Genomic DNA, 27,701 nt, shown 5'->3' with positions numbered 1-27,701 from the left:
TTGAGTCGACCATAAAATCGTTAATAGTCTGCTAAAATCTTCACAAATCTTTCGGCGTATGTACATATGTATTATTAATTGCTGGGATAAAAAGGAGCGTAGAGTATAATAACGACTATCGTTTCATGTATTGTGAACGCTTTCAGGTCGATGTAAAATCGTTAATTGGAGAAAACGAAAAATCGCTTTGTTTAATAGGACCCTTAGAGACCCGCATTTATACACCTTGCACAATTACATCCATTACCGATTCCCTTTATCATATAATGGATATTTCTTAAAAAGAAAGCATACCCGCATTTCATCCTGTATATCGGTCAGGCTGGTAAATTTAGGGATACCCATATTCTAGGACTGACTATCAGCTGGACTCTTACCAGCTTTATCTCTAATAAACTGATTCTATTTGTAAGGTTGTCACTCTCTCTCGATTTCGATTTTCTGTCTTGTCCTGATATGAAGCTGTCACTTTGATGTTCGCTTTCTAGATGTGATGAACAATCCATCCCTTGTTATGTACCATAGTGAACCCCCTACGTTTAGGCTATCGGTTATCTCTGTTATTTGCTCTCCATTGGAAGAAAACAGAACAATTCTGTGCTTTCTAATACAAACCATATTTCAACAAAGTGAGAGCCCATGCCGGACTTCAGTACTTATGTGTTATGTTCCAAGCCAATGAGGGTATCACGTTTTATCCGTACATATAAAAAGACAATATAAAACGTGTTGATATGTTCACTTTAAATTGTTCAAGCCTTTTGGCCAGAATGTGCAGTCCTCTATTCCTTCCAGTACTGAGCTATAGGATTTGGCAGGTAATTGGATGGAAAATGATGTATTGAACCTCTGAGAGTAGAATGATGTACCCAAAACAACATTTCCTTGGTTGGGTCCTGGCAGCCATACTGGCTCCTGGCTGTCACCTTTGGGCCTCTTGATACCTTTTCCAAAAGAACAGGGTATTCCAATAGTTTTGGACACCGTCACAATGAGTTCTGTGTAGTCGAGTTGTGTAACAAGGTACTGGAAACTTTCATTGCGTACTGCTGACAGAGACTGTTTGTCGCATTTACCTCATTGCACTGGACAATTGACAAAGGGTTTGGGGGAAGATATCATCTGAAAGACACTGATTGTAAAAAAAAAAAAAATTTATATATATATATATATATATATATATATATATACAGTATATATATATATATATATATATATATATATATATATATATATATATATATATATATATATATTTATATAGGGTGGTCCAAAAGTAGGTGGACAGTATGTGTAATAGGGTTATTTTCGGGAGAGATTTATCAAACATGGTGTAAAGTGAAACTGGCTCAGTTGCCCCTAGCAACCAATCAGATTCCACCTTTCATTCCTCACAGACTCTTTGGAAAATGAAAGGTGGAATCTGATTGGTTGCTAGGGGCAACTGAGCCAGTCTCACTTTACACCATGTTTGATAAATCTCCCCTATAACCCTATTACACATACTGTCCATCTACATATATATATATATATATATATATATATATATATATATATATATATTTCAAATTCACTATGTAAGTTACAGATAATATATCCAACGTGTATTACGCTACTCCGCCACTTTCTGTTGGCTGCCTCTTTACTATACATGATGATTCTGATGCTGATTTTGCTGATTTTCTGGTAACATGTTGATACTTGTGTTAACTAATCCTGTAATGTTTCGGATTAATATACAACAATGGGATGTTGCATTGTCTTTTTGACATTACTGTGTATATTAGATACAATCGGCAAGATACAACTAGACGTTAGGTTAGATATGACAACCAAGCATATCTATCTCATGTGCAGGTTAAACACACTCGTCTATCAATTTTGCCTATTTTCATGGTCCAACTGGTGGACTAGACTGGGAAATCGCCACTAGAGTTGAATGGACTTAAAGCACGGTCAGGTTCAGACAAACCCAAGCGTGCTTGAACTTTGCTCAACTTTAGTGTTTGATTGCCGGTGGCTGCTGAAGTTGGATGCAGCCATAGGAGTCCTGGAAAATATGGATACAGCCAGGACTCCGTAGGGCTGCATCCAACTTCAGCAACCATCGTTAGTCAAATGCTCTATGGTCGGGTTTGGATGAACCCAAGCGTTCTCGAAGTTCGTTTAACTCGAATGGCCACCTATTTATTGTACTATTGTAAGGTTAGTTGTTTTTTTTAATAATTGCTGCTGTTTTATACTGTTCTAGGCTGGGTTCACAAATGTCCATTAATCCCGTATGGTTGCCATTCAGCGTGGTTGCTATAACATAGAATTACATCGTTATTTAATCCATTGTAACCCTACTGCTGGGCAATTATGCCAGATCATCTATGGGTCTGGAGTCATTACCCATTTCAGCTTATGGGGCACCAGTTTAGGCGCTCGGTGCAACAATTTGAACCTACCCAGGAACACTATAGAGAATCTTAAAGGGGTTATCCAGCGCTACAAAAACATGGCCGCATTTCCCCCTCTCTTGTCTCCAGATTGGGTGAGTTTTCAAACTCAGTTCCATTGAAGTAAATGAAGCTTAATTGCAAACCACACCTGAACTGGAGACAAGAGGGGGGAAAAGTGGCCATGTTTTTGTAGCACTGGATAACCCCTTTAATATGGCACCCATATACCTTTATGGGGCCACAGTGTACCTCTACATGCTTCTTATGTTATATAGAAGCACACCGAGGGTTTTCTTCCTGGGGCCTATGCTCTATGACATGATTTCCATGTTACAATGTTATATTCATTCGTCCTTGATGAGAAGCGTCTCTAATTTTATGCACCATTTAAATTACTATGAATCAAATGAGCTAAATGGAAATTTTTGTTATTACCTTTAGCTGCATAAAAAAAACCCTTTTCTGAGAATTACGGCCTAGGCGAGTTGTTGTGTCGTGTTGTGTCGATGTTTTGACCTATGGAAACCAATTGAATTTAACAGAGTTATGTCTGTTTTCTATTACATGTGATGCCGGCTCTTACATTTTTATTATACTCTTTACTACATCTCAAACTAGTTAACAGCCCAAAAATATATTTTTTACAGCTATATATACTGCTGCATTTAGTACCAGACTGTCCTGTTGAAAGAGAGAAAGCATTTCTTTCGCTTCGCAAAAAATAGACGTAGTCTAGACATACTGTCATTTTTGACACCTTTAGCCCAAGAACGACAGTAGTACCATATAAGCAGCATGTGTGCCTCTAGTGTGGCTTATGGAGAGGAAAAGATTTAACTCGCGTTATTCAGATAAGTGTTGAGAGAACATCTCGATATCAAAGCTATTATTATTTTATTATTTTGGAGCCTTTAGAATATCATCAAGCATCTTTATTGTTTTTTTATTCAACAATAAATGGTAGGGTCTAAAAGGAAATGGAGATTGTTGATAAAACAAAGATGAAACAAAGCAGGTGGGGGAGAGAGGAGGCGTGCACGCTGCTGCTCAACCCGGCCTCCACAATTCTTCAGATTATAAGTAGTGTTGAGCAGAAAGGCCGAACTGTTTGGGCTTGGCAATGTTCTCCCAACCCAAAAACTTGGCATTTTACTCCAATTCCGCCCCAGGGAGTCATGGAAAGTATAGGCTGTATCTGGGAGGGGTTGTTGCTGTAGTGTTAGCTAGTTGTCTATATCATGAATGGAACCCGATCTACCGATTGCATATCCCAACATTTTTTAGTTGATGGTTTTGTAAGCTATTATCACATCCTTTAGTTTCAAAAGGAACAAAGATAGGCACTGTGGTTGCTCCTAAACCAGGGTGGCATGTGCCACTTGTTGATCAGATGGATTTATTATAAGTATCCAGGATAGCTTACGTTTTATTATTATTATATTAGAATGGCTCTACTAGGCATTGCTCCCACCTAGCTATAATCCAAACTGATGAAGGGCAACACCCCGAAACAGCTGTCTGTGGATGGCTACCTGGCCTTGGTTTTCCCCTTGTCATACATTGACTTATAGGGCCATTTAATATGGTGGTTTGGGTGGTTTCCCTACAGGAGCCACCCCTTGGCTGGGTTCTTCCCGGAGGGATATCTGGCTAGTCCTGTGTATCGACACTCTTGGATACTTGTATTGGACTTGGAGCTGACCTCGGATCGGGCCAGATGAGGCGTGCACTACACTCATTGAATAGTTTGCCCTGTGCTGCCATGTCGTGTTTAGATGGATTTACGTCTGTTATTTTGTGTGTATAAGATAGGTATCTTCAGAACATTACCATTGTTATAAAGGGTGTGGACTATTACTTTATTCTGGCAGAATAACAAGACCTGTAAAACCCATAATCCTATATTAGTTATTTTACGACCAAGCTCATTGCCAACGCCATCTATATAACACTATATAATTAACTGGTTTCCTTCCGTCATTTTAGCCCGCTCAGTTGTGATTTATGGGCCTTTATAGCTCCTAAGCTACCTGCAGGTTTAATCAATGTAGCATCCTGGCTCCGTCATTATCTCCTTCTTTATGTGTTAACTATTTTACAGAAATATAAAAGGTGTACGATTTGGAGAAGGCAGTTGTGCAATAAACATTGCCCTTCTGGCCATTAGCTCCTCTCTGATAGACACACGTGAAGATGAATGATACCTGCGCCGTCTGTTAAGTAGTCGGCTAATTACCCCTTCCTCTGTATAATTATAAGGCTTCCTTTCTACACGTTTATCTATTACGATATAGGTTTGGGGTTGTTTTACGTTTAGGTGTGTATTTTTTTTACAGTTAATTTAAACAATGTGCTCATATCGGTACCATGTCCTCTAAGATGCACCTCCATTTTCTTGCCAGATTAGGATTAAAGGGGTATTCCACTCAAACATAACTTTTTGATATGTTGCTGCCCATGGTGAGACTAAAAATTCCTTTCATACTCCTTACCACAGTTCTCAGCTGCTGCTTTCTGCTGAAAACACAAAAATCTCTGCAGGATTTTTCTCTCTGTCTCCCCCTTCCCTTCTGGGATGACTGATGTAAACAAGTCCCTGACTGGCTTATCTGCAACTTTTTAGCTTTTTTGTAATGCTGGGAGGGTTAATCTGAGGTGAAGTTGCTGATAACTCACTGTGATTAATCCTTCCAGTATTACAAAGTTGCTACAAAGTTGCAGATAGGGACTTGTCTCTGAAGGGAGGGGGAGACAGAGAGAAAAGCTCACACAGATTTTTTGTGTCTTCGGCAGAAAGCAGCAGCTCAGAACTGGGAGAAGGAGACTGAATAGATAATAACAAGTATGGGAGGAATTGTTACTCTCATCATGGGCAGCAACATATAAAAAGTTATGTTTCATCGGAATACCCCTTTAAGGATATGATGGCACATCATCCTAACATTCTGATTGACAATGAGCCAAACCAAGTGGTGTCGGGAAAATAACTCTAGATGAAGTCACGCGGATATGTCGGTTGAGGTTGAGCTGATCGCTAGATGCAGCAGGCAGAAGTGCTCTGCTGAGCCCCTTACTTCCTGGCATTATGCTCTTCCTGTGTATTAGGTTGATTGATAAATCTGAAGACTGTTTAGTCTAAGCTTAGGGCCCTATTCCACTGGACAATTATCGTTCAGATTATCGTTAAATTGTTCGAATCTAAATGATAATCGTTCGGTTGAAATGCAGTTAACGATTAACGACCGAACAAGAAATCGTTGATCGCTTTATAAGACCTGGACTTATTTTTATCGTTGCTCGTTCGCAAATCGTTCGCATTGAATAAGACATCGTTCGGTCGTTCGCAATAGATACGAACGCAATAGCGAATAAATAGCGAAGAAAAAACGATCGCAATTACGATCATAAGTAACGATTATCGTTCCATAAAAATGAGTAAACGTTTTCAGGTCTTTCGCAATAGCGGTCGTTTGAGATCGTTAATCGTTAACGTTTATGCAAATGATAATCGTCCAGTGGAATAGGGCCCTTAGACCATATATGAGTTGTAATTTACTTCTATTTAAAGGGGTTCTCCGAATTAAACTTACTTATCCCCTATCCACAGGAAATCGCAGGTGAGTCTGACCTCCGTGCCCCCTGGCGATCTCCAGACTGAATAGCTGACCCGTGGCTCTATTCATTTTCTGTTGAGTCACCAGAAAGAGACGAATGCTGTACTCGGCTTTCTCCGACGGCTCCATAGAGAATGAATAGAGATTAATTTTAATTGGAAGACCCCTTTAAAAATCTAAAATCTTCCATCTGCTGTATGTCCTGCAGGAAGTGGTGTATTCTTTCCAGTCTGACACAGTGCTCTCTGCTGCCACCTCTGTCCATGTCAGGAACTGTCCAGAGCAGGAGAGGTTTTCTATAGGGATTCCCTACTGCTCTGGACAGTTCCTGACATGGACAGAGGTGGCAGCAGAGAGCACTGTGTCAGACTGGAGAGAATACACCACTTCCTGCAGGACATACAGCAGCTGAACTCTTTTTATCTCCTGTATATATGACAGCCTGTCAGTCGCATCAGATGTGGGCACATGTAGGTTAAGCATATCATAAACCAGGAGATACAAATTACAAGCCGTGACTGTCCTAGTTTTGGATGGACTGATATAGCTCCTAGTTATAAAAGATTGATTTCCCAAAATATTAATTATATTTTTACATTTCACAATAATGGAAAGATGAGTTTGCTTTCAGCTGTTAATAACTTATTCCAACCCGCTAAGTGTATATTGCCGCAGGCTGTATGGTTGCTGCATGGACAGACTCTGTTATATTAAAGGTTCTACCACTAGCTTCCTTATTATTTCAGCCCTATGATTTAAAATGGTCCCGCTCTGGTAGATGAAGTGCTATTATCCACAGAGAATCGTATTTAGTATATCCAGGAGAGACTTCACCATTGGACTGCTCTCAGTCATATTTGTCTGGTCTATTATAACCAGTACAATGGGATTAATGGTTATATCTTCACAGTAGAGAGTATGATGAAAGCGGCACACACCAGCAAACAATGCTTTCCACAAAGTTACAGAGCGACGGCCGTTTCACGCGTTAAACGCTTCTTCTCGGCTTCTGTGAGGCCAGAAGAAGCGTTTTACACGTGAAATAGCCGTCGCTTTGTAAGTTTGTGGAAAGACAGCTGAAGCCTACTGCTCCCTGGCTCTTTTTTCCTCTAATTCCATGTCTCAGAAATATTTTTTCCGACATGTGTAGTGGGAGTCTAAGGGCCCTATTAAAAATCAGCTGAATCAGGCCGGCTATTGCTCAGTGTAATTGAGTCAACGATCAGCTGATAAAAGATCATCGGCTGATCATTTCTTTAGGTACAGACCTAAAATCATTGGGCATGCAACACTACATGTAATAGCCATGCCCAGCCTAACGATTGAATAAACTGTTCATACATTACCTTTTCCAGTCTTATCCTGCCCTCTGATTGCTTCCCGTCACCACGTGCTGCAGCTTCTCTCAGCTGTCAGCCCGCTCAGCCAATGTCTGCACAGTTTAGGGCAAGGGCTGCACGGACATCACTAATGATGTTCGTGCAGCCCTTGCTAAATCATAATTGAGCCGAGTAATAGACTCAGTAAACGAGCGCCAATCTAGTTTATATTATTCATCGTGTGTAAGTGAGATCATGCCCGAACATGATGTCCAGTAGCTGCAGTGTCTCCGATGTCTTGGAAGGGGTATGCGGGGGGTGATAAACTTAACCCCCGGAGAGCAGAAGGTTTTAAAGGGGTTATCCAGTGCTACAAAAACATGGCCCCTTTTGTCCCACTCTTGTCTCCAGGTCAGGTGTGGTTTGCTCCATTTACTTCAATGGAACTGAGTTTCAAACCCCACCCAATCTGAAGACAGGAGGGGGAAAGGTGGCTATGTTTTTGTAGCGATGGATAACCCCTTTAACATCTTCTGCTACCCGGACAACCCCTTTAAGACAAATCACTCATTTTTTACAGGTTGAATCTAGTTATAGGCCACGACCACACCAAATTTCTTTTGCCTATTTTACGCCAGTTTTTTTTGGATAGTCATAATTTCACGTCCAAATAATTGGCGTTATTTCAAAACAACAGCAGTTATTTGTGGAATCTTACCGTATAAAGGATTTCTTGGTGGTCTCTCCTCTCAAAAATACATGTTATCGTTGGTAGACAGTGCTGAATGGGCAGGACTTCATTGCTGTTGTGTCCTTCATCAGCACCATAAGTCTCGCCCCTCCATGATGTCATCACCGCATAGGCCCCTCTGTGACATCATCAGAATGGGCCAACCTAGAGGCCTAGGCCTCGCCCCCTTTGATCCAGCCGCCATAGATCAAGGTCAGCCCATTACAATGACAAAGCGGAGGGGGCAGACCCTAGGCGGCAATGACGTCACAGTGAGGACTATGACGCTGATGTAGGCGGGGATATGGAGTAAGATAACTGCAAAGCCCCACCCATATGGCACTGTCCACCAACAATAACATATATATATATATATATATATATATATATATATATAAGCTTAAGAATGGTGCTGAGAACAATATCACTTTAAGATGATATTTGATATGTCAGCAACATGATTAGTCCATGTTTATATTAAGTTTGTTAACAGTTTTACTGGTAAACTTTATTTTCTTGGCAGATTCTGACTATCTAGAACAAAAAGGTACAAAAAAAAATATGGAGAGTTAAAAATAGTGAAGGCTGCCTGGCTTCACGGACAATTAGGCAAGCTAATGATGGAGACAGATGTCTCGGGCTCACCGAACGAGGAAGAGTAGTTACAAATGTGCGGCTCTTGGTGTTAAAGGGATTTCTGCAGGTTGATGATAACATTAACAAGGACAAATTATCTGTGGGAAATATCATCTAGATGAAAAATACAGCGGGAAGCATAATGATATGAAAATGGCGAGATGCAGGGGTCCTACCGCAGAGTATGCTAAGATCATTCATTATATAGTTGTTAAGTAATAGCTTAGAGGTTGGAAAAATTTTAAAATACAATGTATGCAAGGGTAGGCATGTCATTGGGGCAACCTGGGTAGATTCTCAGGGCACCAATAGGTATAGAGTATCGCAGTCAGTTTATAAGCTTCAGACATCTTTGAAAAACATTTTTCTATACTTTTTTCATAGGTCTATATTAAAAACTGTGCTTATTTTCTCTTTTTTTAAAGAGAACCTATCACCTAAAACTCACTGTCCCTAGTATCAAAGTTCATCTCTCCCTAAGTCTATCTATGAAGATACAGACTGCCTTTGCAGTCTGTATCTTATACTTTACCTAATCCTCTTGATTGGTGCAGCAAGGCCGGCGCCGCCATCTTGATTACATTACTTGCGTTCCACCGCTGGAACGCAAGTGACGTAATCAAGATGGCGGCGCCCGGCCTTGCTGCCGCTCTGCATGACGGGAGCTTCCTGTCTCGCGTCGGCTCTTTTGAAAAGAGCCGGTGCAAGACAGGACAGGAAAAAGTGTATAATATAAATTATAAAGTTTATTAATATAAATAATATATTTACAAATATTAATAAAATCATAATTTACATATAATTGGGGGGGGATTTTTTTGATTTTCTCCTTTCTATCTACATCTTTTGTGAGCTGTCCTCCAAGGATCCTTACCTCCCTGTCCACAATCTGCGCTGGTGTGTATCCCTCTCCCTGCTGTTATCTTTAACACTGAGAGGGTAGAAAGTAAGAGATATATCTGATCCTTCCCTGAGTAGCAGCTATATGGTAGAAAATTTCTAATAAAGACTACTTAGGAAGTTGCTTTAGCCTCATTAGTCCATTTTGTATATAATATATATCGCATTGCATAACTCTACTACATGTTCTATTTCAATTAGTATAATTGTTGGAAATGTATGATTATTTTTTTTACGTTTTGTTTTGTACAGACCAGGAAGCTGACTAAAGCAGAGCGCCAAAGGTTCAGCGAAGAAGTGGAGATGCTGAAAGGTCTACAACATCCAAACATTGTCCGCTTTTACGACTCTTGGAAATCCATAGTGAAGGGGCAGATATGTATCGTCCTAGTGACAGAGCTCATGACTTCGGGGACGCTGAAGACGTAAGGACATAGTTTGAATTCAAACTTAGGTTGATTTTACTGTATATTTTTATTGCTTTAGGTCTTTACATTTTCTTTATACATTTTCTTTATAATTTCAGAACATTATGCTATGCTCTTAAAGGGGGTTTTGAGGGAAACTTTATTGATGACCTATCCTCATGATAGGCCATTAATAGCTGGTGAAGGTCAGACCCTCAAGCAGGCACTTCACTTACTTCAATGTTAGCTAAGCTGCGGTTACCCAGTATGCCCACTACATGATGCTGTCTGCCTCTGGCTCTGCTTCTCTATGTATACCAGTGCTGTGGCTCTGTTAGGGGTAGAGTGTTGGCATCTGACATTGGTGACCCATCCTGAAGATCAATGGGGGAGGGTGACCTGAAATTTGGGATCATCGATTGTGAATCCTGAAAAACCCCTTTAAGCCACTCAATGCTGTTTGGAGTATTATTTTGGGGTATTTGCTGCTAGCACACAAGGAGTAGTAGAATAATAGTATAGTACTAGCATCCTGCAGAACCTTCTAGTTTACATTAGTTGTCAACATTTCAGAAAGTTGTCATGGTCTCAGAAAGTTAAATAGATTTGCAATTTACTTCTATTTAAAAATTTCAAGTCTTCCAGTACTTATCAGCTGGTGTATGTCCTGCAGGAAGTGGTGTATTCTTAACAGTCTGATACAGCGTTCTCTGCTGCCATCTCTGTCTATGTCAGGAACTGTCCAGAGCAGGAAAGGTTTTCTTTAGGGACAATTTCTGACAATTTTTAGACGAGAAGCACAGTTAGCCGGGGAGAGAAGTGATCAGCCTTGCGCTTCTTCCAGCTGGTTCAAATGATCAGTGGGGATCTAAACACTGACATCCCGACCAACTAAAACTTTTGACATGTCACATGTTTTTTGTCAAAACCATATTCTGATGCCTATGCCGGTAGTAGTACTGTACCTGAAAATGGACATGATTCTGTGAAAGAAAGCTTAAAGGCAATCTGTCACATAAAGGGATTCCGCCTTAAATGAGGGCAGCATAAACTAGTGACAGAAATGCTGAACAGATCAGTGTATTACTTGTATAATTCTATTCAGCCGTTCTTCTAATATGCAGGAAAATAGGATTTTTGCCCGACCCTTCCCACCCGCCTTCCAGCTGCTGATTGACAGCTGACTGCCTATACACAGCATGGACAGATAACTGCCAATCATCAGCTGGTGGGCGGAGCTTTCTGCTTCTCATGAATATCCAGGACTCCTGGGCTCATGCACATAATAGAGAGGACTACGTATTGTCCATGTTATTCAGGAGGATATCTCTGGATGAACTGCACAGAACAATGTAAGTGATACATCATTCTGTTCAGCTTCTCTGTCACTAGTTTATACTACCCTTAGATAGGACGGCATAAACCTACTGACAGAGTCTCTTTGAAAAAAAATCCTTCAGTATAAAGACAGACTAAAAAAATTACATTTGCAATGCTAAATCTAGAAGAGAGTAGTGCAATGAAGCCTCTTGACCCTCTCCGCAGTCTGTATGTGTCTTCCATAATGTACTTTGGCAATGCTTATTTGAGTCAGAATCGCTGCTAAATTTAATCTCAAATTGCTATTTTAGCTACTTGAAGAGATTTAAAGAGATGAAGCTGAAGGTCTTACAAAGATGGAGCCGTCAAATTCTGAAAGGGCTGCACTTCCTTCACACTCGCTGTCCGCCTATCATTCATCGTGACCTTAAATGTGACAACATCTTCATCACGGGGCCCACGGGATTCGTGAAAATTGGGGACTTGGGCCTCGCCACTTTGAAGAGTGCCTCTTTTGCGAAGAGTGTGATAGGTAAAACAACAAACAGAGGAAAATGGGGGGAATGTTGGCATGGCCTCTCACAGCCGATGGATTTACTAGATTTTATGGCAAAATTTACATAAATTGTAGGTGAAATCTTCACTTATTCACGGCACAGATGTATCAAATTTATTAAAGGGCACTACGAGAAAAAAAAATCTACATAGACATGAATTTCTGATGCCATATTCCCTTTAAGGTTCCTTTACACCTACAATAACGAACATTCATGAGGAGGGGTAAGCCGCAGCCAGACCATGAGATCAATGAGGTAGGGCGGTAAAAATTCATCATGCATGACCGCTATCTCCACCGACATTACAAGTCAGTGGAGACTCAGGAGGCCGCCATAAACCTTAGAGTGATGGCCAAACCCACCGTCAGATGACTTTAGCGTATAGACTTGGGTGTATGGGGGCCCTAACATACTAAATAAAAAGTGAAAACTAGAGATGCGTGAACCTCAAATCCAAAACCTCACGTGCGTGCAGCATTTGGTTACCGTTGGATGCCACCCTAGGGAGTCCATGGATAACATGGAAAACATGGATACAGCCTGTATCATGTGGCTGTATCCATGTTTTCTAGGCAGCTTTAGGGCTGCATCCAACTTGTGCAGCCACCAGTAACCAAATGCCACATGCTCAAGTTCGGACAAACCTCTAGTGAACACCTATATGGATGTATGAGGACTGAAGGGGTACTTTATCTCCTTGAGTAGACTGCCAAACTACCATATGGACTCTTATAAGCCATGCAATGCTCCATGGGAAAAAATATTTAAAGTGGTTCTCCTCCAAAAAGTAAAAAGCTTGCTCTTCGCTGCCATCACTTCGAATCAGTGTTCGACCCATAAAGGGCCTTGATACTTCACTGGATTTTGTATACCAACCAAACCAATCTACATTGGTTTGGTTGGTTGGTCCAATTTGGTTTGGTTGGTCCAAATGGTTTACTGATAAGTTATATTTTCAGGCTTACTGATAATACGAAACACATCATCCCTTCCGGAAAAAGTTTATAGGTTGCCTCTTGAGTTTATAGATTGCCAGTCTCAGATCATCATCTCGGCTTCTAGCGTCATCAGAAATTATTATTTGCTATAAAGGTTTCTCATAGAGCGGTGGGATATGACTGTGACCTGATGTTTATTACCTGCAGGTACACCAGAATTTATGGCCCCCGAGATGTATGAAGAGAAGTATGATGAAGCGGTGGATGTCTACGCCTTTGGGATGTGTATGCTGGAGATGGCCACCTCTGAATACCCCTACTCTGAATGCCAGAATGCCGCTCAGATATACCGCAAGGTGACCTCAGTGAGTATCCGTGACCAGATGCCACCAGAGATTCATGCCTACGAAAATGAGAATATTTAGAGGCCAAATTACAGTTTATGGTAGACTATGAATACTTCACAGGATGGTATAACATGTGTTTCAACAAAGTACACGTTGAGTAAAGTACAGGGTGTTATTACCTAAAACATATTCATATAATATTCACAAATAGCACCATCGGAAAAATGATCAATGGTCTCACTGTGCCAGTCGTAGCCATGACCTCCTGTTGACCTATGCCTCATTTTTGGGGTCGGGGATTAATAAGCTCATTTATAACCATACAATGCACTTGTAAAGTCTTCGGAACCAGTGGCGTCGCTACCATAGAGGCAGGGAAGGCGGTTGCTATGGGGCCTGTGGAGGGAGGGGGCCCAAGGAAGATAAGAGTTTTTTGCTATGGGGCCCCATGAGTCCTAGCTACGCCCCTGTTCGGAACTTTTTACTTTTTGAACATTTTGTCGATGCCTTGTCCCAATCCATCTGCACTCCATACCTCAGTACGGCAATTTGCAAATGTATTAAAAAGGAAAAGTAAGGATTCGGGCAGTTTATTACAACACTTATTTAGCTCCTCCCCTTTCTCTTGATCATCTCTGAGATGTTTCTGCACCTTGATTGGAGTCACCAGTGGTAAATTTAGATGATTGGACGGGATCTGGAAAGACACACCCCTGTCTATATAAATATGCAAAAAGGTCTGCGAAGCCTCAAAACACCAGATAACCCTCCAAGGAAGGGCCTAGAAAACAGATGGCTCCTGTACAAAGACCACCAAAAACCACCATATTAAAGGGGTTATCCAGCGCTAAAAAGACATGGCCACTTTTTCTCCTACTGTTGTCTCCAGTTCAGGTGCGGTTTGCAATTAAGCTCCATTTAGTTCAATGAAACTAATTTTCAAAACCTCACCCAAACTGGAGACAAGAGTGGGGGAAAGTGGCCATGTTTTTGTAGCACTGGATAACCCCTTTAAGAGGCCTCTTGAGTCAATATATAACTCAGTTATGAGTCTGTAGAAGTGTATATTGGAAGAGATCACAGGGACCAAAGAAAAACCTGTAGAAGGGTCAGAGAAGATAAGCGACCAGCAGACCAGCAAATTGCAACAACGACCGTGATTTATACAACACATACGTTGTGTGAACATGGCCATAAGTAGCATGCCCTTTTGTTGCACAGCTGATTTATTTTTTCCGGGGGCACAACCCCCAAATTTTTTTGCAAAGCATTATCAGCTGTAGTGTATATACTGTACAATGTATACAGGCATTCTACCTAAGCTAGGTCATGAAATTGTCTCTTCAAAAAGAAATTTTAGATATGTGATATATAAGGCCTTCGGTGGGTCGCCTGCAGTTATCACTAGCTTAAATGTCGACACCTGTAAGGGTCATCAACATTACCGTGCCATGTCACCAACCACGTGTAAGAGCTTACTGTACATACTGTACTGTACATACTATACATGTCTGGTGGATACCCGACATGATTGTGCAATGGCTCCTGCTACCAGACAGTGACTGCAGAGAACCAGATATAGCTGTGGACCAAAATATCAGCTGTGTCCATATTATTGATCCTTATAATGGTCCGTTTACACTAAGCAATAATTTGCCCAATCGATCCTTTAAAGGGGACCTGTCACCCCCTGTTCTGGGGTGAAGGCCTCCTGACCCCCGCTAGAGCCCCGGATACTTACCCTATCTCCCCAAGTCCCGCTCCTGGAGCCTGTCCCGGGACAGAGATATCCTTGTCGGAAGCCCGGCGCGCACGCTGCCAAGATAAGTCTGATGCCCATAGAGAATGACGGCTCCATTCATTCTCTATGAGCGTCGGACTCATCTATGTAGCGTGCTCGCCGGGCTTCAGACGGGGATACCTCTGTCCAGGGACAGGCTCCAGGAGCGGGACTTGGGGAGATAGGGTAAGTATCCGGGGCTCTAGCTGGGGGTCAGGCGGCCTTCACCCCAGCATCGGGGGTGACAGGTTTCCTTTAACGATTTTGAAGCAACAATTTGTTTTTTATAACAATCAGGGTTTAGACTAATAAGTCGTTAGAAAAATCGTTATTGCGATCGTTTTTAAGATCTCCTAAGTCCATCTCACACATAGGGGGACGTTTATTTAAAGGCGAAAATGCCTTTTTTAGGCGCAGGTGGGCCCGATCAGCGTAAAAATATTCGCAAATGGTCTATTTGCGAATATTTTTCTTTTGCATCGGGCCCATCTGCACCACCTTCGCCAGTGGGGCGAAGAGGGGGCATTACAGGGGGTGCGGCAGGACGCAGAGGTGGAAAAATGATACTGAAACCTAAGCCAACTCTGAGCTGGTGTAGGTTTCTAAATTTTCGCACGGACGGGCTCCATGCGCTCAGGATTTATGCAGAGGCAGTGCGCCTCTACATAAATCCACTGAGCTGCAGGGACATTTGTAAGCCCGGCGTAAGAAACACCCGACTTCATAAATGTCCCCCATAGTGTGAATCTTTGAAAGACTGTTTACACAAAGCGATCTGCGAATTTTTAGCGAACGACCAACGACGATTTGAGAACATGTTGAATGATCATGATGAACGATTTCTTGCTCATCGCTTGATCGTTCCCTGTGTTTACACGAGCCGATTATCCCTCAAATGAGAATGTTATTGCCAATATTCGAATGATAATCGTTCCATGTAAACGCACCATTAGTGATGAGTGGAGTTGCAGAACTGTTCGGGTTCGGCAACAGTCTCCGAACCTGAATGCTCGTCATTTCACTCTGGAGAAGTTGGACCCAACCCTAGGGAGTCCTGGAAAATAAGAATACCGCCATAGGTTGTGCCCAAGTTTCCCTAGGGCGACATCCAACTTCTCCTAAACGTTGGGAGTAAAATGCCAAAGCATTCGGGTTTGGAGAACATCGCTGAACCCATTTGTCTGGGAATGTCCTTGTCTAACCTTTGTGCCAGGCCGATGAAATATGGTGATGGTTACAGCTTTGTCGGTGGGAGTCTATGTTGTCAAGTAACATGAAGGTCACTGGTTAATGTGGGATCAAATACATTAAAAGTGGCAAGTGCATGACATGTTCCGTTTTTCTATGGACTTCAGTGTGACCGCGTGACCATCATTTCCAGGGAGGCATGATTCCTGTGAAACTGTTAATGGAAAATGTACGTCCGTCATAGTGATTTGATAAGAATTTCAGATAAGTGAACAAGGGGGGGAAAAGAAAGGTTTGTTCCCTCCGTGGTGTGCTCTGTTCCAGGGCACCAGAATAACAGCGTCTTGTCAATCAGCATGAGATTGAAAAGTGAGAGATAACTGGAAAGATGGCAGCTCGCTGTGCCTCAGGAAGGGACTCAATAAGTCAAGGTAGATTTAAGGAGATAGTATAGTCAGAAGGTCAAACAAAGGAACCAAGTCACATTTTAGGATTTAGCTGGACATCAGCCAAAAAAAAAATCAGTGGTATAGTTTAACTCCTAAGGGACAAAGGGTTATCCAGCACTATAAAAACATGGCCACTTTCTTCCAAAGACAGCCCCCACTCTTGTCTCCAGCATGGGCGGTGTTTTGCTTCTCAGTTCCATTATACAGATTATAAAAAGGGGGGGGGGCTGTCCTGGGTCAAAGATTTTAGAGGGAATGTATCTCATGTTATTTTTTTCTTTGTAATTTTTTTATTTATTGTTTTTATGGGTATTTTGAGAGCAGACATATTGCCTGAGCTTCTGTTCTGCTAACAGTATTTTTGGTACATGCTTTACAGCTCCTACATGAGCATAGAAAACTATGGACAATTGACTTGGAAGTTTTCTTGAAATCACAGTGCAGGGCAAGGGGGGGAGACTGAGCTCTGAGTATCATTTATTGTGAATGATCTTATTATAAAGAAGAGTCTGTACAAAAGGCATCTGTATAAAACAAGACGTGTTAGAAATGAGCGCAGCTTGAGACTATGGCTGTCTCCATGTTTTGCAGGACTCTCTAGGGCTGCATCCAACTACTTCAGTTCAGACAAACATGAGCGTGCTTGAGTTGTTCTCATATCCAGTGTCAGCTTATTATTAGGCCTAGTGGCTAGAATAAAAGCTGTAAGATAGATAATAGTCAGAACTCATTCCCCAACCCCCCCGCGCCCTGCACTGTAACTTCTGCACCAGAAAACTTCCATCAAGGTCACAGAACAGCCACTGTCTGTGAAGTTAATCCCAGCCGGTACTGCTGCCATTAACATTACTTAAAATTGGAATACGCCACATTCGGGTGTGCCTGCATTTCAATTAACCATACCAAACAATGTAAAGTATGGCGGGAGCCGCACTTTACATTGTCTGCACAGTCAATTTCATGCTGCCACTATTCAATGAATAGCAGCCGCACAAAAATGACATGTCACTTTTTTGTACAGCTGTATGGAATCCTGGTCGGAGTGTATACAGTGTGTATACACTCCAGCCGGGATTTCCATAGAGTTCAATGCGATCAGTCACTGTGATTAAATAACAGTCGTTATTGCAAACTTGCAACAACGGCCGTTGTTTCATGAAAATATACGTTTTGTGAACAGGGCCTTAAACAGTAGGTCATTTTATTTTCTTATCACACATTTCTTTTAAAGACTTTTTTTTTGGGGGGGGGGGGAACTTAAACCAAAGCTGTGAATAATGAAGATATTATACTTACAAGGGAGCCAGCAATAGAAAATAACTTGCAGAAATATTTCACCCTCCCCTGACCCCTGTAATCACATTACTTATTGTGCCAAATAGTCCTCCCTTCCCACCAGGTCTCCCGTTTCCTTATTTGTATTGATCCAGGTTCAGTCCATCCAATGTATTTGTTCACAATCAAGGCCCATGCGTTTGATTGCCGGAGCAGAGCTCGGCCAGTTTTCCTGCAGAATCCATCCCAGGCCAGATGCAGCTCTGACTATTATCTGATTACACACGGCCTGATTTTATTAACCTTGCATTAATGAATGGCTGAGACCATGCTGGGATCTGATTACACAAATACAGATATGAGATAACAATTGTCTCTCGAGCAGAGATTCTTGTCAACCTGCATTTTAGAAGAATATGGAGTTGGAAAGCAAGCTGCATTTTAGTTTTTAATCTTATCCTCGAAGTTATTTAAACAGAAATATAATGCATTATCAACATAAGATTAATGGGGTATTATTCCTCTCAAACATAAATTTCCATATGTTACTGCCCATGGTGAGACTAACAATTCATTCCATACTTGTTATTATCTGTTCAGTTTCCTTCCCCCAGTTCTTAGCTGCTGCTTTCTGCTGAAAACACAAAAATCTGTGTGTGAGCTTTTCTGTTTGTCTCTCTGTCCCCCCTCCCTTCTGAGACGACAAGTCCCTGGCAGGCTTTATCTGCAACAGTGTCACTTCTTTGTAATACTGGGATGTTTAATCTGTGGTCAAGTTGCTTATGAATTGTGATTAACCCTCACAGCATTACAAAGAAGCTACAATGTTGCAGATAAAGTTTGCCAGCAACTGGTTTACATCAGCTGTCTCAGGAGGAGTGGGAGTCAGAGAGAAAGGCTCATACACAGATTTTTGTGTTTTCAGCAGAAAGCAGCAACTCAGAAATGGGGGAAGGAGACAAAAATAGATAATAGTAATAGTATGGAATGAATTGTTAGTCTCACCATGGGCAGCAACCTATCAAAAGTTATGTTTGAGTGAAATACCCCTTTAATAACAAATGTTTCTCCAGAGTATGAAGTAGTTCATATGGCATATATAGTGCAGAATATAAGAAACCTATTGGAGAAAAATACTTCTTTCTACATGGATCAGATCCCTTTAAAGGAGAAGTCCGGCGAAAATATTTAGTATTGCCCCCCAAAGTTATACAAATCACCAATATACACTTATTACAGGAAATGCTTATAAAGTGCTTTTTCCCCTCCACTTACTACTGCATCAAGGCTTCACTTCCTGGATAACATGGTGATGTCACTTCCTGGATAACATGGTGATGTCACTTCTTGGATAAAATTATGATGTCACTTCCTGGATAACATGGTGATGTCACTCCCTGGATAACATGGTGATGTCACTTCCTGGATAAAATGGTGATGTCACTTCCTGGATAAAATTATGATGTCACGACCTGACTCCCAGAGCTGTGTGGGCTGTGGCTGCTGGAGAGGATGATGGCAGGGGGACACTGAGGGACACAGGACACTGGAGGGACACTGAGCATCCCCCTGTCATCATCCTCTCCAGCAGCCACAGCCCGCATAGCTCTGGGAGTTGAGTTGTAACATCATAATTTTATTCAGGAAGTGACATCACCATTTTATCCAGGAAGTGACATCACCATGTTATCCAGAAAGTGAAGCCTTGATGCAGTAGTAAGTGCAGGAAAAAAGCACTTTATAAGCATTTCCCGTAATAAGTGTATATTGTTGATTTGTATAACTTTTTGGGGACAATACAATACTTTAATAAAAACTTTTGCCAGAGTTCTCCCTTAATCTTCCCCCTCTTTTTTCTTACACTCCTTACTCATTTTTGAAAATTATTATAGAAAGCCCTGTGTGTTTGACCACTGAGAGATCAGATTATGTGCCTCATATAGAAGTATATAGAAGGTGGAGTAAGCTGCAGAGTGAGATGTAGGCAAAGAGACAGACAGAAACAGAGAAGCAGCTTGCTGCTATTTCACCTATGTTCGCACACCATCAAAATGACGGACGTTTTATTGCACAGCCGATATTTGTCGTTATGTGACAGACATCCAATTAAAACAGGTATCATTTTGAAGCTATGTTCACATGACGTTTTTAATTCTTTAAAATGACCCCAGTGCTTGATTATTACTGTTCCCCATGTGCCGCCTGCTTCTGAAGTCTTGTCACAATTATTTTTGCCCATTTTTGTGAGCCATAAAAAGGCTATGTTACAACTCAAAAAGGATTAAAAAAAAGGGCTGTATTTTTCAAATCTAAGTCTAATGAATCCACACCTGCGTCCGGACATCAATTTTACAGCCGTGTTTGTTACAGTAGTAATATTCAGTGTTGGGCCCTTGTTTTTGAATGCCAAACAACGGCTTAAAATGCGACCATAAAATCACATATGGCACATATTTGGTATATTTCAGGGTGTAATCAGTCCCAATCACAATCCACCATTTTATAGACTATAGCTTTTGCTGCCGCCCAAAAAGTGAAAAAAATTGCACAAAAATTGTAAAAAAGATCCAAACAAAAAGAAGGGGAGAAGGATGAGAAATTTCTTTCTAGCTGAAAATTCTAGCTTTTTTTTTCAGCCAAAAATTTTCAACTCATAAAACTACGTACACATAAGCTGAAGGGTCCCCTCTTCTGTTACTGTACAGTGTTTGGGAGTCATCTTAGCAGCTAGTCTCTACCAACAAGCTCATGGACAACTGAATATCAGAGCCTGCAGAAAGAAAAACTGGTGAAAAATGCTAAATAAAAATTATATAATGGCCAGAAATACTGCTGCTCCTCGTGTATATATTTCATTTTATTCTAACAAGTTACCAGATGTATATTATAAAATTACCAGTGTATTTATGCGTTAAAAACATAAAGGTAACAACTAGAGATTAGAAAACTTTGAAGCAAAGTTCAGGTTCGTACAAACCAAACCTTGAACCTTCCGCACTAAACTATAGCGGTAGCTAAATGATCACAGCCATTTAGCTGTTTTAGTGCAGTACAGCAAGTATGCTTATCATACTTACCTGTCTGTACTCCTCTGGTGTCCCTGGTTGATCACAGACTCGGACTAGAGTGACATCCGCTTAGCCAATCACTGGCTGCAGCGCTGTTCTGTCTCAATTGGTGATTGGCTTAGCGGGCTGTCACTCTTATCTTGGGAGGGACAGCCTACACAGCCAATCACTGGCCATGGTGCTGTCCCATCTCTGTCAATGATTGGGGCTGTCACTCCTGAGATAAGTTTGCCTTATAAGTGGAGGCGGCTGCACACCGGAGACCAGTAGGACACCAAGGTAACACAGACAGGTAAGCACAGGCTCTTTTTTTGTTTTCTATGTGTAATAAAGTGTATTAAAATGTGCAGCCACCATCTTGGACTGGGTTTGTTATGAACTTTACAAAAAGTTTGGTTCTATGAAGTTCGTAACGTATCAATTGTGAAGTTTGGTTCAGTCATCTCTAGCAGTAAGCTTAGATTATATTATGATCCTTAAGCATCCTTTCAGAGGTCTGTGTACTGTAGCACACTCTCGTAGTACTGTCTGTACTGGAAGTGATGTCAGAACCACCAAAGCTACAGTATCATGTACACAAAGGAAGCAGTAAGGGTTCTATTACACAAAGCGATTTTTCGACGATCAACGATTAACAATAAACGAACTCAGACGACCGCTATAACGAACGACCTGAAATTGTTCACCCAATTTCATGGAACCATGATCGTTACTTATGATCATTATTGCGTTCGTCCTGTCGTCGCCACTGCGTTCACCGCTACTGCGAACCACCGAACGCCGTCTTATTACATGCGAGCGATTTGCAAACGACCAATGATAAAAATAGGTCCAAATTCTATTAAACGCCCAACGATTTCTCATTGGTCGCTTAATCCTTGCCTGCTATTACACTGAACGATTATCGTTCAAATCCGAATGATTTTTTGAATGATAATCGTTCCGTGTAATACCACCCTAAGGCCATGTTCACATGGCGTAAGAGACCGGCCATTCCGTGACCAGGCCGGATCACAGAGCGCCCTGTCTCTGCAAAGATCATCCTGGCCAGTACTGCAGTAACGGTAGGTTGATCTTTCCTGCCGCAGAGTTCTGATGCGGGCGCACCCGCATCAGAACTCCCCATAGCACACTATGATTCACTAAATAGCGGCCGCAGAAAACTGACATGTCAGTTCTTTGCGGTGCGCGAAGGGTCCCGGCTGCAGCATATACTATGGGCGACATGTATCATCTGGCGTACGGATGATTTTCGGCCGAAAGTGCCGATTTGCGTATTTTTTTATTCGCAAATGGCCGATTTGCGATCGGCACTTTCCGCCGAGTACGCCGGGGGGCGGGGAGGGGGCGTGGAGGGGGCGTTACGGGGGCGCGGACTCAGAGTCCGCGCGATTTATCATTTTTTCCGCACAAAGATACGCCGAAAACCTACTCCACCTTTCAGGGGGCGTAGGTTTTCGGCTGTGCGCACCGACGCGCACAGGATTTATGTAGAGGCAGTCCGCCTCTACATAAATATCCGTAGCGCCGGAGATGCGGGGACATTTATAAGTCCCCCTATGTGTATACGCTCCGACCGGGATCCCGTAGACACACGGCCAACGTATTTTCTTGTATTTACACGGCCATTGTTGCAAACAGCAACAATGACCGTATAAATACGAAAAAATATGTTGTGTGAACATAGCCTAAGGCTATATATCAATCAGGGTCAAAACTAGAAGGACCACTCCAATGGGCATTGGAATGGCTTCCATTGTTCTTACCCAACATGTCTTAGAAGTATAGGAGTCCAAGATAGGGGGGGGGGAGCTGAATGTACGACAATGGCTCAACGTAACCTTATTTCCATTTATCAATTTTTAGTAATCATTTGTTTCCAGACCTGGCATTGAAGGGGTTTCTGTGGCAAACACCAAGTTCTTGTACTCCGACTCCTTTCCAAAACAAACTAGCCCTCCGGCGCGGCTGTAATTACTTATTAATGGAATGGAAACTTCAAGCCTATATATTTTGATGTAATCAGCTTAATAGCCTGCAGGACGGTGAAAATGCGGATGTGTGTGTCTGCCCGGTTCTGCACTGAGAGCAGCGAGGACCAGTCTAATGCTGATTGCTCCCGAAATTGGCAGCGGCACAGAAAGTGCTCTGTCCTACAGTCTAATGCTGCTGTAATTGTGATTACATAGAGGATGGGAATAGCAGTATTGGGCAGCGCGCTTGTCTTATGCCGTAACCAGGAGTCATTTAGACCTGAGAGAAGAGAGGGAAAAAAAACTTTGGGAGATTTCTGAGCAAGTCTTTCGATAATCTTTTAATCTTCTCCTCCTGGCAGAGATTTAATCACTAATGAGGAGACAAAAGAAGAAATTATGGCAACTTCATTTGATATATTCGTTACCCAAGACAACGTACTGGGAATCGCTTACGGGAACGCGGTTTTTTATGTTTTGAGCTTTATTTTGCAGGTTTATTTCAAACATTTTAGTATCATGTTTTCCCAAAAATAAGACGCCCTCCTAAAATAACACACCACAGCTACTCTACCCTCTAGTCTAAAGTAAGGCCCCCCCCCCCCCAAAAAAAATAAAAAAAATAAGGCATCCCCTACTCTAGGGAACCCCCCAAAAGTAAGGCCATCCCCCGCCACCCCAGACTCGTGAACCTCCAAGGCAGGCACCGCAGGCAGCCTGCTCCATGGCCCCCATGTCCTCTGCACATCCCGACACACACCGCCATACGTTGTCAAGCTGTACGTCACGCTGCTGACCCACCGCAGAACCCACTTCACGCTGCTGACCCACCGCAGAACCCGCGTCACGCCGCAGACCTGCTCTTTCAGTGAGTATTATAGGGAGGTCTTGGGGGGGGGGGGGAGAGAAATAAGACGTCCCCCAAAAATAAGACGTAGTGCATTTTTTTTGGGGGGGGGGGGGGATATAAGGCACTGTCTTATTTTCGAGGAAACGCGGTATATCATGAACAGACACTGTCATAGAAAACATAAAAATATGCATATACATCAATAAAACAGTGCCACCTAGTGGCCATAGTAAAACAAGTGGTATAGGATTATGTATGATTATATCCTACAAATAGGATATGGATATATTTGTACATACTTTTAGCAATAGAATGATCTGTAACGTAGATCGCTAAATGTTGGGAAACTAAAACTCCCAGTGTGTTAGGAGCTGTAGTTTTGCAAAAGATGAAATTGTGACGTGGCTCCATTGATTTTAATGGAGCTGTGTCACAGAGGGGAGGGGGTTTCGTCACACTGGGGACCGGCAGGCCTGCCCCCAGTGCTTCATACCGGGCTGGTGCTAGGAAATAGACTAGCTCTGTGTGCGGGAATCGGGTGACGGTTCAAAAAAAGGACCGCCACACCGGCATCCGCACGCCGGCGCTGGTCTGTTCATGTAAAAAACACAGAGCGATGCACCTGATGTTACATTCACTTTAAGCTCCCCATACATCGTGTATGGCACTGTCGACAACAACCACCGACAGATGATCTCGATGGTGATAGGTGTCAGTGAGAGAGGCCGCATCAAGAACGTTCTTGCTGTGCCTTACCCATCCCCTCCCCAAAGACAACACAGGAACGCTTGGCCGTGCCAAACCTTCCTGTGTATGAGGAGGACAAGCGGCGGATGAGAGACATAACTGAATTATATGGCCATTACTGAAAGACCCCATTAAAGTCAGAGGTGTCTTTTGCACTTTGTTGTTAACCATGGTGCAGTGGAATAGCTGGGTCCAATTTTGCTGTCTAATGGTGCGTTCACACCTACAGGATCTGCAGCTGATTTTCTGCAGCAGATTTCATTTATATAACTGAACACAGCATCAAATCTGCTGCAGATCCTGTAGGTGTGAACGCACCCTAATGGTATTTTATATGGAGGTATAAAATACTGAATTATTTTTTTTTAATTTCTTCATCGATATGACAGTTCCATTCTGATCGTGGGCCTGCTGACCCATAGCAGAAACATGGCTGGGACTTGCGTCTGTAATATAATATGACCACAGTAAATGTACCGATAATAAAAGGGGTACTCTTTTTCTTTCAAATCAAATTGGTTTCAGAAAGTTTTACAGATATGTAATTTACTTCTATTTAAAAATCTTAAGTCTTCCAGTATTTATCAGCTGCTGTATGTCCTGCAGGAAGTGGTGTATTCTCTCCAGTCTGACACAGTGCTCTCTGCTGCCACCTCTGTCCATCTCAGGAACTGTCCAGAGCAGGTGCAAATCCCTATAGAAAACCTCTCCTGCACTGGCCAGTTCCTGACATGGACAGAGGTGGCAGCAGAGAGCACTGTGTACGTATGGGAAGACTTGAGATTTTTAAATAGAAGTAAATTACAACTTTCCGACACCAGTTGATTTAAACGAATTTTAAAGTACCCCTTTAATAAATAATGTATGGGTCTGGGCATGCAATAGATGACCCAATATCCCTCATTATACCTTGAGATCCACATTCAGTACCCAGGACCCACCAGCGTTGGCAAGGCTCAATTTTTTTTCTAGCTTAGAGGACAGTAAAAAAAAAACCTGTCAATTACACTTTAAGTATAAGACAGATGTGGTTGTTTGATGTCTGAACATTGCGGCGTGATTTCATTTCACAGTGATATAATACGGTTTCGGCTTTTCGCACTCATTTTGGAGCTGCGGCCCCGAGTCGAAGAAGAGATGTAGAGTATTATCTCGCTGTGAAATGCAATCTGCTTGGCACCCCTCTCCTTGTGTCATTATAGTTATAGCTGGTGAGCGGCAAGGAAGGCCTTTCAAGCTGCGGGGAGCCTTAAGAACAGGCAGAGGAGTCAGGCCTGGAATGCCGTGTTTACAGGAAAAGGTCCGACAAGGTTTGGAAAGTTCAGTGTAGGGAAGCAGGTTTAGATGATAAACATGTATAAATAGCCCATAAATGACCAGCGGGGGAAAGAGACGGCCTGGAATGAGTCCCCCGGTGATCCGCACACCTGGATGGACACAGCACTCCCTATAGCTGCAGCTGGGGACGGCTGCAGATTTTGCAATATCCAACCACATATATTTCGCATATTTTTTGCAGAACACTCAGAAACCGATGCAATTTATCATGTATTAGCAAGAAATAGAAAGAAGGTTGGAACCGAATCAAATGTAACGCATGCAAGAGCATATTTTGCTGAATTGATGGAATAAATCACTTTCAGCAACTTTCCTTGATGATATAAACCTAGAGTGTATTTATGCATCACAGGAAGAAAAACTGTGTATACGGGGGGCCTTATAAGACGCTCAGGCATGTCTGTTAGGCATGGCCCGTGACGGCAACCGCAAATTTAAAGGGGTTATCCAGCGCTATAAAAACATGGCCGCTTTGTTCCAGAGAAATCACCACTCTTGTCTCCAGTTTGGGTGCAGGTTTTGTAACTCAGTTCCATTGAAGTGAATGGAACTTAAAGCGACTCTGTACCCACAATCTGCCCACCCCAAACCACTTGTACATTCAGATAGCTGCTTTTAATCTGTCCTAGAGTCCATTCGGCAGGTGATGCAGTTATTGTCCTAAAAAACAACTTTTAAACTTGCAGCCCTGTGTCAAATTGGCGTCGCCTAGATTGTGTGTGCATTAGGCTGGCACGACCTTTCTGTCCCTCCTCCCCACCCTCCTCATCATTGGGAATGCTCCAGGCAGATTGCCTACTATTCATCAGCTGTGTGACCACGGCACATGGGCTGGATCGTTAAGGCACCTGTGCGTTTATGATTCTCTTCCATATACTGTGTACTATGATAGCAAACAGTTTTTTGTACAGTATATTGGCGCTATCCATCCTATAGTATATATAGTATAACATGTATTAATAGAAAAATGGAAAATTAGAAAAAAAAATCACCAAAAATTCCTTAAAAATAAACAAAAAACATGAAAACATTATTTAAACAATAAGTCACTTTTTGATGACACATTCCCTTTAAGTGCTTCAAGTCTACAATCCATAAAAAAAAAATGTCTAGCCGCAAAATTAGAACTGTATGCATGAAGCTCCACCTAGTGGCAGAATAAAGACTTTTTAATCACCATTTTATGAATGACCAACAGATGTGTGTGATAGGGGGGTGTTTGGAAATCATTTAAAATACCTATAGCAAACCAGTTACCAGTAACTTGTTGAAGAAATACACAAAGTTAACGCCATGATGCCGGGGACGTGTTCCAGGGGTTAATACAGTGCTGCCAGTGATAGTCATGGGAACAGTGGCATGCCAGTGAGCCACAAGCGATGGAACATGCCATGTTCTAAATATTACAAGAAGCGCCTGTTACGTTACGCAATAACTATCACCATTAATCACAATTATTTGCTCAAATACGAAAATATACTCTCTAATGAATAGCCAATTAGGATTATTACATCTTGTTCTTAATATCCTCTAATAACGTCAATGAGATCTGTACACTTCGATTCCAAGAAGTGCAGAACCCTAAGGGCCTGTTTAAACTTGCAGGATTTTGTATCTTCGGCTTTGCGACAAACTAGACCCTGTACAATGTGATATTCTTTTAATTTCCTGGAAAGCGAGCTAGTCATCTTTCCCATGGTCTTCTGTATGGCTGATACATGTTATACTATATACTATAGGATGGATAGCGCCAATATACAAAACTGTTTGCTATTATAGTACACAGTATATGGAAGAGAATCATAAACGTGTGTACCGCTA

At 42.0% G+C, this 27,701-nt stretch overlaps 1 protein-coding gene across 1 annotated transcript in view; it reads left to right on the top strand.

The window, feature by feature from the left end:
* The window catches only part of WNK4 (WNK lysine deficient protein kinase 4), a 165,486-nt gene that overhangs the window by 89,005 nt on the left and 48,780 nt on the right, over positions 1-27,701 (top strand). Inside the window, exons 2-4 of the mRNA XM_069951712.1 lie at positions 9,896-10,068; positions 11,682-11,902; positions 13,073-13,230. Coding sequence (XP_069807813.1) covers positions 9,896-10,068; positions 11,682-11,902; positions 13,073-13,230 — 552 coding nt within the window. The remainder of the gene's footprint in view (positions 1-9,895; positions 10,069-11,681; positions 11,903-13,072; positions 13,231-27,701) is intronic.

This window comes from Dendropsophus ebraccatus, chromosome 14 (assembly GCF_027789765.1).
Source record: "Dendropsophus ebraccatus isolate aDenEbr1 chromosome 14, aDenEbr1.pat, whole genome shotgun sequence".
NCBI lineage: Eukaryota > Metazoa > Chordata > Amphibia > Anura > Hylidae > Dendropsophus > Dendropsophus ebraccatus.
Note: the sequence above shows the minus strand (reverse complement) of the source record. Positions and strands in the feature narration are given on the sequence as shown.